At 36.6% G+C, this 12,975-nt stretch overlaps 1 protein-coding gene across 1 annotated transcript in view; it reads right to left on the reverse strand.

Moving 5' to 3' along the window:
• The window catches only part of LOC104496242 (centrosomal protein of 128 kDa-like), a gene marked incomplete at its 3' end in the record, with an annotated part of 16,791 nt that extends 6,397 nt beyond the window's left edge, over positions 1-10,394 (reverse strand). Inside the window, exons 1-6 of the mRNA XM_010139326.1 lie at positions 10,248-10,394; positions 8,680-8,766; positions 5,387-5,513; positions 4,287-4,408; positions 1,809-1,900; positions 1,012-1,084 (exon numbers count right to left, since the gene is read on the reverse strand). Of these exons, the coding sequence (XP_010137628.1) occupies positions 1,012-1,084; positions 1,809-1,900; positions 4,287-4,408; positions 5,387-5,513; positions 8,680-8,766; positions 10,248-10,394 (648 nt within the window). The remainder of the gene's footprint in view (positions 1-1,011; positions 1,085-1,808; positions 1,901-4,286; positions 4,409-5,386; positions 5,514-8,679; positions 8,767-10,247) is intronic.
• Between the last annotated feature and the right edge of the window lie 2,581 nt (positions 10,395-12,975).

Raw genomic sequence — 12,975 nt, forward strand, 5'->3', positions numbered from 1 at the left:
CTCTTTCAATTGTTTATAGGTCTGTAAGGACATTCCTCTAGCAAACAACCAAACTCTTCAAGAAAAAAAGGAATCTCACAAAACGTCTAGATAATATCAAAGATTTTGACAGAGGGAGAGTTGAAGAATCTGCAGTCTTTATACCAAAACTGATTTTCAAGCACGAGGTCATGGACAGCTTGGTTTGAAACAGGCATCCAGTAAACATATCACTAAAGGTCATGAGAGAGCATTTAGTACCAATTCATGCAATTCTAGGGCAAGATGAATCACCTAGGGGAAAATAAGGTCACTCAACACCTGCTCTGAAAACTCAGAATTGCTACTGATACGTATCAATACTTACGTAAAGCATCCAGTCTTATGCATCAAGAACTACTGACAGACTTTTCACTCCTACCACTTCTCTTGTTCCTACAGCAATACACTGTTTGACTTCCATCTCTTTTAGCCTTAAGTGACGTAGACCACAGCGAGTCTGCCTCCAGCAGATATAGGAGGCAAAACAGAAGAGACTGTCATGGCTCTCTAGTCTCCTTTGTTACATTTGTCACAAGGTCTTCAAAGAGTGCAGCCCAAAAAGACTCCTCCCATTACACTGTACAGATGGTAAGTATTGAAATGGACAAGGAAGGAGAGAGGGACGGAATAACATGATTCATAATCTTAACATGGGAAAACTACCTTTCAAAAGGTATCTTCAACAAGTACGAGTGTTCAAACCAATGTTCAAATTTAAAAAGCATCTTTCTCCAAGATCATGAATTTTGAAACAGAACAGTTCACTACACAGACACTTGTAAAACACTCACTTTAAACAAGTAAAAAAAATATATATTTAGGAAATATAAAACTGGTCTTGCTGATTTTAGTACGGAAGAGTAACATTATAACAACATTATAGTACCCTTGATAAGAACCTGTTCAGATATACATACTACGTGGTACTGATTACACATATTAAACTAGAGTACTAAAGATACATCTTCTTTTCACATCAGTCATACTCACCGTTTCTTGTCTTTGGGACTCAGTGAGCTTTTCAGACAATTCCTCCAGAGTCCTCCTTAATTCAGCATCAGTCCTTCACAGGAAAACATAGGTTAGACAATAGTATACAGTGCAAAAACCAAATAGTAACAGTTTGTCCAGGAGCAACAATCTCCTGGATTTTTATTCTACTTCAATTTGTTCTACAGCCTCTGAACTCCTAGTATAATTAGAGATCAGCCTCAAGTGGAAAATTCACGATGAAAAGCATTTCTATTCTTCAAGTGAATCTAGTTTGAAAGGCTAGGTATCAGGTCAACAAGCACAAAATTAGAACACGTCTACACAGTCCTTTTGAACAGTACTAGTTCCTACTAGGGATTAGTGGACTAATTCCTTGCTACTACTATTAGAGAAATCACCATATGTTGAGACAGTACGTACTTTACAAAAAACATTATGGGCCAAATGAAAGCGACCCTCAAGAGCCTCCAGTACCAAGAACAACGTTGCAATGAAATAAGTGCCCAAGTTCTTGTCATTTTGTCCATATATAAAAAAGGGGGTGAAAGTCATGTATACTATACAAATTGGAGTTGATGAGTGTTATTTACATTTGTAAATACTGCACAAGATGACATGGAACAAGCACTTCATCATACTGTTTTCTTCTGCATGTTTTGCTACACCCCACTCTCCCCAAAATTATTTTTTTCAAATACAAAGGAACAAAGGAGTTCAAGAATTACTTAAAAACATAACAATTATTTTCCACATGTGGAAAATAATTGTCACATATTTTTATAGCCTGCTTATACCGATTTCTTCTTGAAAGCTCCCGACTGATGTCTTCTCCTAGACGAACTTGTTCACTACTGAGATCACGAAGAGACTGGTGAAAAGAATGCAGCTGTAAATAAAAGGACACAAATTAAGCAAAGACTTAGGAACCCCTTTTTTCTGAGATATTTCAAAAATATGTATATCCATACACACTTTTTAAAATAGAGTAGATAATCTACAAAATTCCATGAATTGCAGTGGAGTGTGGATGAGATTTTCATACTTCTGTTTCAGTCAACCTTTTAAAAGGTTTGCTCATTGAAGTTTAATTTTCAGTACATTATTTGCTAAACCAGATTTCCCAGCTACATTTTCTCTCTGCTATGGTTCAGACCTCGGACATTTCAGTTACCTGACGCTGCACCACCTTTTTAACCCAGTGCAAAGCAAGTTGAAAGATCCGAACAAGTCAGGAGAGACAGTTCCTGCTAATAAATGTTTGTATAAGTGAAACAGAGTTCTGCTCAGCTGTATATATATTTCTATAAAAACATGGCATATGAAATGGGAAGTGACCAAGCAGAACACTATGATGTATTCAGGAACTACCAAAGCACTGAGGAAAGGTATTTCACCTTGCCCAAGACTTTACATACTCTACTTGAATGTTTTCTTCAGAGCTTAAAAAAACCCTATATCACAAACCACACAAAAACACACATCTATTTTCCTCTGTAAAACCTCCCATTTCCCCCATTTAGCAGGCACCAAATTTATAGCCAGTTTTTAAGGGAGTAAATAAAAAAATTAACAGGTCATCCATCCATCATGGGATAAAAAGTGACATTAATCCATCCCAATCCAACCTACTGCTGTCAACAGCTCAGTGGCCAGGATCATCATTATGAAAAACCTGGTTTATAGTATGTCCTTGTTTTATGCCCAAGACTTAAACCTGACTCTTCCACATGCCAGCTGACTGTCCTCAACATTCAGACACAAGCTCCACCATCTCCCCTGTGCGACTAACCAGACATTTCAACCTGACCCAAGAGACTTTGAAAAACACCGCATATTTTCAGAATGTATCAGCATAAGAAGGAGACTCAAATGTGTGAAAAGCCCATTCAGCTGAAAAACTACCTCAGCTGGAAGCAATCATAATGGGAATAAAGCTTTAGTTAAGCAGTACTGCTTTATCTCTGCCCCAGTTTTTACCTATGGTCATGATCAATGACTACTTAAATTTCATCACTCCTCAAAGCACTATACTGTTCTTACAAAATGATTAAGAATTGAGTAAAGCCATATTAGCTCACTAAAAAGTAAGAATAAGGAATAAACCAGCAGTTATCATCAAAACAGGAACAAAAACCTATTTGCTTACATAGTTACTTGATATCAACTAGGAATTTTGTATGCATTGCAGGAACTCAATTGAATAAAAATTCTAAAATACTTACAGAATATTCAGAAGTAGCCTAAAATAGTTTTAAGCTTTTTGGAAGCTTAGAAAGAAAGAGTACCATATAATATTGATTCCTTCCAAGGATTATGTTCCACACTAACCTTGGGGGGAGAAAGAATAGGGGGAGACGTAGACTTAAAAGATAATGAAACAGAGTTAAACTGAAGTCTAGGAACTTCTGTAGCACTCAGCTTTCTCACCTAAGAGAATGCATTGTGGTTAAGTCTAAAATTAATTATTTGGAAATTGAGACTGGTTTAATGAAATCAACGTGAACACCTTAAAATCAGCTGCTTTAATATTAGTCATAATACATTTCTCCTGGACAAACTAGTCCACACAGAAGGATTCACTTGAACAGGTCTAGCCACTCTGTCTGAAAGTCTAAAACCAGGTACTGAAATCTTCTCTCTGTCTATATGGTACAGAAAGCCTATAACGTTATCCATTAAAATAATCTTCTTTTCTGAAGACTCTACAAGTAGACAGAAGTTGAGTGGTATGAAAACTACCACTGCCATACACACTTGCTCCTCCTCACATCATTTGCCTGAAGTACAGAGTCAAATTATCCCACTTATGGGTCATAGAATTAAGGTGAAAAACTAGCTGGCTCAAAATCAATCCAGGCTGCACTGAAGTAAACAGCAAAAGCACCAAGATCCTGTGCCATTAACTAAAGCAGAACGATCACCTTTATAGACGCTGGATTTCAGCATGTGAGTGAATGTTCATCACATACTCAGAAATTATTTTTCTTTTTTATATGTGGCTTAAAATGTACAAAGATCATTTTCATATACTCTTTTTGATATCACTACCATATGCATCTTTTTTCTCCATATCGATAGCTTTGCATGAAAACTCATGACACATACATCAAGTGACTGCCCAATGAAGAACGGCACATGACACTGAAGGCACACTTCATAGCTGAAACATTCTTAGCTGTATCATCAGAATAACCTCATTCGATGCAAAAGCGAAGAGTCTGGTGACCACACACTGTCTATTTAGGGAAGAAACTCCCATTAGTGCTCAGTACCTGATCCAAATTATCTGTCTCATTGACAAATCGCACACTTGCAGATCTAGATCTTCGATGTTTATTGCCCTGTGAGTCTCCACAATCCCTGAGAGGAGAAGTAGGCAGGAAGGGGCGGTTCCCTTTATAAGATAAGAGATGAAAAAATAAGTAGGAAGACAAAACTTTGTAGGGGAAAATTTTCATTTTGCTTCATGAAAAACATGTTTCTTGCCAATATCCTCATAGGCCACATTACAACAAAACAAATGAAATCACATAAAATGCACAGGCATACTTCTTGTTTAGTTCTTCCCAACATTCTTATTCTGTTTAATTATTTCTGGAATATATGAATGTGATGGGTAAGAAGGAGGATTCCTTTGTTCTTCCGACGAATAGGTAGGTTTTTTCCTCAAATTTTATTTGCCCAAGCAACAGCTTTACCTCTACCTGGATCTATTATAGCTTCAAACTACTTCATAGCTTTTAATTAGAAAAATGGAAGTTTTAGAGCTTTCTACTAAAATGCATTAAATGCTACTCCTGGGAGGAATACTCCTCTCAAATACACCTTTTCCTAAAATATAATGAATTTTCAGAGATAAGTACACAAAAAGCCTTCTTTTCTGTAGATTATACATTGGTTCCGTTTTTTATTTTCCACTGATCCTTATATAATTCCATCCACACATCCATAACCTTATGCATTTAAAATTTAATTTCTCTTGTTGCTGTGAAGCAAGCTCCAGAATCTGCAGGATCTTCTGGATTTAGCTTTAACTTGCGTGTACCTACAACTCATCCAGTGGACAAGGAATTTTCTCTACTCAAAGAATCAGTGTTTCATTTACTTCTCTCAGGATATCAGCAGAAAAGACTGTGTAACAGAAAGTTGTTTATTTGTTAAGTTTGTTAAATTCTTACAGCTATAACCTAATGCAAGTCTCCCAAATTCCTGAACTGAATGTCTCTGAAGTAATCAGTGATGACTCTTCATACCGTTATCTTGACACATTTTTCTTCATTTCCTCTTTCCATACAACATATATACATACAACTTTCCATACAACAGCTATATGATATGATTTGAGCATACTCATGCACCTGAAGTATTTTACCTGACACTCCTTCTCCATCCAGTTCACTAGGGTATAAGCTTGAGAGAGAAGCACTTCTCATTCCAGAGTTTCGGGTTAATCGTTGGCTTCGTAATTGACCTATAGATTGTTCCAGTGTTTCTTTTAACTGCAGAGAAATTACAATCTACTGAAATATGAACACAGACTGATAAAAAAAAAACATTTAAAATACTATTATTCAAAAAGTAATTAACAGAATCAAAACTATTTTTAAACCCAGTATAGCTATGAATTAATAACAGCGTTTCATCAATATCTCATATGACATATTCCCATAACTACAGCAAAACATGTTTCCAACATTGGCAGCTTTAAATATCAAGTTTCTTAAAACAGTGGAGCAACAAACCGGGAAAACTCAAAAGAAAAGTATGTCTCCTACAACAACAAACCAGACCTATTTGCCAGCAACGCCCAACGACAGCCCTGCAAAATCCAAAAAAAACCTTGAAAGAATGTTTCTGCTGGCCCTACCTGGAATCAATTTGACATATGGCTATCAAATTTCACTAAGCAGCTTTACATCAAGCCCTACTTTTAGTGGTTATACTTCCAGAAAATGGCAACCACTCCTACCTTAAGAGTTCACAACTAACTATATTCCTCAATAAATTCCTCATTTTTCAAACTTGCATCTCATTTTCTAAGACTGACTTCGCTAACTTTCTTAGCCACTTGCTTTTGTCACACCTTTATTTGGCAATCCATAAACTGTCAGTTTCTAGAGGTTCATCTTTGCCTCACAGAGGCTTGTACACAGTGGTTAAATTGCTGCTTTAGTCTGGCAGGATTGTACTCGCCGTGTTAGATATCCCTCGGGGCAGCACTTTCTTCCCCAAAGCATAAAACACTACTTCAAATCTTTCCTGAATTTTAAATGCTTGTTCAATTTCTTTTTAAAGTATTATGTCTTCATTAGACAGTTGTGGTGGTTCAATTCTTCCCCACTCATGGGCCACTCAGTAGAGTGCAACACCCTCCATGGGTCACACACCAATACATTAGAAAAGTCAAATAAGGATTGTGAAAGAGAGCGTACCAGAGCTTTAAGGTACCCGGCTCCTGCTTCTCCTATTCTCTAGGGACAGTAATGACAATTACCTCCTGACAATCCAGTATAGATTGTAAGCAGTGGACCAGAGCCTTGAGGTGCCCCTCAGCAGACCTGGCTCCTACTGCTCTCATTATCACCTGGGAAAAATAACGACCATCAAGGCCCCTTCTGACAGCCCAGTACACCTACACTTGGCTCAAAGAGGCGGGCAGGGTGGAAGATACTAGAATCCTGAAATTTGGGCATGTACAACTGATGACATCACCTGAATTAGGCTGAAATGGAAAAGTGCCTGACAAAAGCCCATTATTTCAGACCTTATAAATAGCAACAAGGTCCACCTAAGGCCTGAGCAAGACCAACTCCTCAAGACTCAACTACCACCTGTTGAGTAATGCAGATGCATTGAGGGTGTTTAAACTTGAAGGCAGAAATTTTGACTGTAGGCTGCCTCTTCCCCCTACCTCTCCATCTACTCAGGTGTCTGATTTTATGTATTTTATGCCCACTTGGACGGATGTGGGCATCTATACATATTTCATTGAATCTAAGTATTTCTGTCTGTCTGTGTGTCTTGAGGTGTTTGTATGCTTTATTTTATACACATAGATACTCTTTGACTTAGGATATCTTGTAGTAAGTTAGTGTGAAACTTATCATTCCTGAATCTATAATTAAGTCATTGTTTTGTTACAACATACTTTGCTAAATCACTTGCTAATCCTTAAATTGGTTAATCATTAAGTGATACTTAAGTTCAACCTTTTGATTTACTTTTTACTATCAATAAATTTTGAATTACTCCTAAATCTAACTATTCATCTAGTCAACTAGTCACACATTCATCTGCAACAACAACAGTATTAAAACAACTTCATTATCACTAAGAAACTCTCAAACCAAAAACCTTAAGGATTTCCTTATACTTTCTCAGAAAGACAGAGGCTACTTGAGGGAAAAAGATACAAAGACTTCTCTTGCATCTTTAATTGGGCAATAAAACCTCTGAATTAAGGTGCAGGTGCTCACTTTGCATGATGTAGCTTTACTCATTTCCATCCTTTAGACATGAAACCAGACAGCTAGATCTTTTAATTATTTTTATTTCTTTTAAACACAGAACCATGACAGTGTTCATAATTAACAACCTTACTCTTCAGTCTGTTTCTTTAGAACAAAACAATGACCAAAAAATTGTTTAAAAATTGTTAGTTATAATTTACATTATCAACATTGTTGTATTTTAAGATACCGGTGTTCTCTTAAAAAAAAAAAAAAATCAACATAATTACTAACAAGAGACAATAGAACAGTGATATTAAAAAACACAAATTTGAATGGAATATCCTTAATATTCACCAAGCTGAATTCCATTCCTTGACATCTTATCTATAAGTTGATTAAATCCCATTGAAACTGCCTAACATTTTAGTCCTTTCCCATTTTTTCTTTTTTTGGTTTCTTCTTGAGGTTTGGTTTTTGGGGTGTTTTTTTTTTTTATTTAGAGAGACAAATATTAGCACCATCACAAAAAATAAAATTTAGAAAAAAATCCACACCACTTTTAAAGGCTAATTATTTTTAAACCTTACCAAAGCTTCATGCAAAATTCACTTTTTCTCTTTCTCTCTACCCTCACATGCAAAATACTCCCCCATCTCTAATGCATCTATTTTCAAGGAAGCACCTCCTGCGGTTTGTTTGTAACCAAGTAGTAAATCTCTCTTGCCCTACCAGCTCTGAATTTGTTTTACTTCATCTGTCTAAAGACCTTTTCAAACTTGTAGAAGCTTGATACTTACGAGAATTTCACCCCTTTTGCAATTTAGAGAATTCTGGTCAACAGATTCAGAAGCTCTTGTAGAATGACAGGAAGAAAACCTACACCAGTATGCTCACAACCTTGTTCCCTATTGTAATTCAGAAAAGAAACATGTTCCCTAATGCTCTATTTCCGCTATGCAGCTTGTAGTTGGCCATAGTATCGTAACATAACAATCTATTTTGTGGTTATAAACCAGAAAAGTATGAAGCTACAAAACCTGCCAGAGTTTATATAAAATATTACTATAGTTTGATCTAGATTGCTCGAACAAATGTGGAAAGTTTCTGTATACATCTCCTTAACTCTTGATACATTCTATCCATTATACCAAGTCTGCAGCTATGAAGGTTATTAGCAGAAAAGATTTAAGAAGATAAACTGAAAGTTGCTCACTGTGGCTATTGCTTCAGTTTGTTCCTTGTTGTATTCTCGGTATTGTCCTAACAAATGGTCAAGGTGTCCTAGATTTCTGTTGGTATCCTTAAAAAAAACAGAAGTTTGAGGAAGAGTCAAAACAGAAACCTCCTATTACTGTTGTCTTTATTATTCTTGGTTTATAAAAGTAAATTGATAAACAAGTGCTCTTTAAAGAATCCCAGCATTCAAAACCCTATTCAGGTAACCAGAACCCGAGGATGTACAGCACAGCTAAAGGGAAGGGGGGGCGGATGGAGGAGGGAGCGGAAAACACACACACACACAAAAAAAAAACACCCCACAAAAACAAACAACAGAAAACCTACAGCCAAAAAGACATGCTATCATTTATAGTACGACAGTAAGGTCTCATGTTCAAATAAAAAGTTTAATAAGTTTCAGCCAGTCCGCAAAAAACCTTTTTAATCCAAACATCTTAACTGAATTCTGTTTCACAGGCAGGTAACATGAACTGAGGAATAACAAATTTTTGAAGATCGACACACAGGATAAGGTCTCTGCATAGGGTCTCTGCTTCAGCACCCTGTGGCCACACAGAGAGCTGGATCAAATGGCCGATCTGCTGAAAAGCAGTCCAGAAAAGCAATTAGCTTAAAATCAGAACTTCGAAGAGCAGCTAGAAAGAGGTTAAACAGAAAGAGGACAATGTCAAAGAGTCCATTTTAAAACACAGTCAGATTAAATTCTTGTTAACTTGTCACTTTTCTAGCTTGTTGACTATTTTCCAGTTAAGAAGTTTTAATTCAGAATCTATATAGACTTTGGTCTTCTCACATCCTGAAAAGAAAAAAAAATATTGCTGGACAAACAATACGGCAACCCAAGTGATAATATATAAGCCCATCCACTTTAGGTATCCAGAATCAACAGCTAGAGAAGGATGGGAACGACTTCTCAAGCAATAAATGTTGGTAAGATGCCTAAATATCTCCTCTCACTTGCAAAACAGATTCAGACACTTCCTCCACTGCTTTCACTGAAGAAGCAGGAATTCAGTGACAATTTTTCCTGCTTGGGTATGGATCTCTCACTAGTTTACAAACACTGCTTCTCACTGGGGTATTCCATATCTAGAAAAATATTTGAATTGTAAGCTTTATCATGAGGGAGCTGACTGCCTACAAATTTACTTTGCCAGGAACGGGGACATTTTACACAGCACAAGGCAAAAAAGATGGGGCTAGAACATGCTGCTACAGAATTAATGCTCTTCTGAGAATCTGACAAGGTTTATTTGGCATTACACAGTTTGCTAACTTTATAAACAGTATTACCAAACAGGTAATTGTTTCTAACAACATTCTATTCCTGTCTGAAATAAAGGCTGTAAAAAAGCATAACAAGCCACATTCTTGCAGCTTAAAGGCAATATGAACAATTTCCTAGAACCTTTTTGGTTTGCACAGAAAGTAACGTTTCCCCATGAGTACAGTATTTTCCACAACTTCAGAAATTAAAATTTGATTCTATGTTACAGAAATGCAGACTCTATAAGAACTTTAAAACAACATTTTGTAAACAACCTGTAAAGTGCTCGCTAAAGTATGGATCTTCTCTGTGACTTCTTCAGCACCATAGTTCCGAGCTCTGTTGTGGGATGCTCTCAAAGGTGGCCGCCTTCCTATTCGACCCCTAAGAAAACTGTCTGAATCGCTGGATGAATCTGCCATTAGTATCTTAAAACCTAGACAGGAAGATCAGAAAAAGCAATGAATATTAAATTCTGATTCTAACGGAACAGTATCTAACTTGGACAACATTCCCAAAGCAACTTCACAGACTCAGACTGCATTTACATCAGTCTTTCTGGTTCAGGTTAGCAGGATATACATTTGAAGCAGATCTTCCAGCCGCTCCTCAGTTATATTTGTTCACGACGTGAAAGAGTGCCAAGATGCAAAAGGCGAAGCCCATTTGGAGAGATGCACTCTTCCTACTTCTAAATGTCCAGGACCTAGGATAAGCCTAGAGCCCGAGGCAAATTCTCCCCTCGGAACATACAGTGGAGATACTGGGCTTTATCGATGGTTCTGCAGACCAGAACAATTCACACTACTTCCTATACTACATTCAGACTGGCCAGCACCAACTAAAACAAGTAATTCAAACACTCTGAAGCAAGTCTAAGAACTGGTAGATCAATGACTCAAAGAGAACTGGAGATGTGATGAAAACAGGCAAATGCAGTGTCTTAAAAAGAAGGGGAAGGAAAGCAAACCATGGCCAAGAAGTTACAGACTAACCAACATAGTTTAAATATGTGGAAAAAATTAAAATAGACTATATTAAGTTTCCAACGAAAGATCTGTTCTAAAAAAAGAAAAAAAGAGAGCAATGTATCCGTTGATATCAAATCAATCAATCTGACAAGGAGACACTAAATTTGTTAAACAGGGAAGAAGCAGTAGAGATCACCTTTTTTTTTTTTTAACTTGGGACATACATGACATTCACAAAATAAAGCTGAAGAAACCTGAACTAAATTAAGCTTTTCCAAAACAGAAGCAAAACTGGGTGAGAATCAAAATTCACAGCAGTTAAGAGAAATTATGTGTCCAATTGGAGAAAGGTATCAACTGAGAATCTAAAGTGAATCCACTATGTATTTTCATTATATTACATTATCAGGTCACTGAATAATTTTATTAAGTTTGCAGCTAATACTATTTGTCCAACTGGACAAATACAGCAAGGAAAACAGAAGTTGACAGAAGGAAATAAAAAAAAAAAAAGCTATTCAAGAGCTTCAGTATTTCAAATTGAATATGCATCAACAATGTCAGGCTCTAGAAATAAAAAGCTAACACCATACAAGATCTAAAAATAGGGGTAACTTTGTAAATTGTGAAATATGATTTCTTTTATCCACTGCTAATTCAACATAACTATGTTGACGCTGGAATAAATTCACCTGACTAAAATTCAAAAATTACTTGAGACAGAAGAAATATGGTCTGCGAGGAAAGAATGGGGATTGCTGAGTCTAAGAATAGTAAGGTAGAGGAGGGAAAATACAGTAACAACTGTGAGACAAGGAAAAAGAAATTATTAAAAGCTACAGATAGCTATGACCTGCATAGTGAAGTCATATAGTAACTGATTAAAACTGCACCCCTCGAAAGGTAGGTTAGGTAGAAATTTTGTCAAACTATTCAACACTGCAGCAGTTTGCCTAAAGGTCACAGAATCACCACCATAAGATCTGTGTTAACAGCGACTGTTGGAAGAGACAGTCTGACCCTGCTCTGGGGAAGAGAAAATCGACTGGCACACTCTTGGACTCCTTTTGGTCCTGTTGTCAACACAAAAAAAAAAGCCATAGTAAAGGTGTCATTCTTCAAGCCATTGGCTGAAATTTTGCAAAGAAATCCTGGATGAGAGTGCATACTTATAACAGTATAAAAAAAATTTTACAGAGAGGCGACTTGATGTTTTTCCAGAGCCTTACATTTCATTTTTGAAATGTTGTAAATTTGCATCCCCCAGATATGGATAGAAACCTTTCAAACATGAAAGCAGAGTAAATCAACGTACTTAGTCCGTGCTCAAGTACACCGATATTCCTTACTTTTTCTGAAATGATGAATCTGTCTCATCTTCCCTCCTCTTATCTCACTAAAGCATATTTTTATTGCCAGTATCAGAATACACTATTCCAGTGGCTCTCATTCCAGTCAGCTGAAAGGAAGTCTAAATGAGGCTGAGAGAGCATAAACACTGAGCACTGGGAAATTGGAAATATGGGGTATTTTCAAAGACAGGGAAAAATAAAAGAAATAAAAGACCAGTAGAAATAACAAAATGGAATATTCATTTTTACAATAGCTCGGTACAAAAAAACCCCAAGCAACTTACTCTGCCCTGCATCTTTCCTCAGTCTTTACTAGAGCTTCATACAGACACCAGTAAAATCCACATTACAGCAGGCAGACCACTGGTATCACTGATTAGCATGAAATGAGACTTCACGCAAATAAGTTTGCCATCACCTATTCTAGAGTAATTTTTAATTCCTTCTAGAAATCCAGTGTCAGTTCTCTAGGCTAAAACATCTCTTTCTCATCTTACCAAGCATGGCAAGCAGAACAATCACACAAAACCCAAAAAGCAACTGATTCTCTGGTTAATTTCCTCCAAGCTTAACACACGTTTTCAGTTTCAAAGCATTCTGTGAAAGTATCTTTAACACACCAACTAAAAGGGAAAACCCTATTAATGGCTATATTAAGCACAAGAACAGCTTTATTAGCA

Source organism: Buceros rhinoceros, unplaced genomic scaffold (genome assembly GCF_000710305.1).
Source record: "Buceros rhinoceros silvestris isolate BGI_N320 unplaced genomic scaffold, ASM71030v1 scaffold13147, whole genome shotgun sequence".
In the NCBI taxonomy this organism is placed as follows: Eukaryota; Metazoa; Chordata; class Aves; order Bucerotiformes; family Bucerotidae; genus Buceros; species Buceros rhinoceros.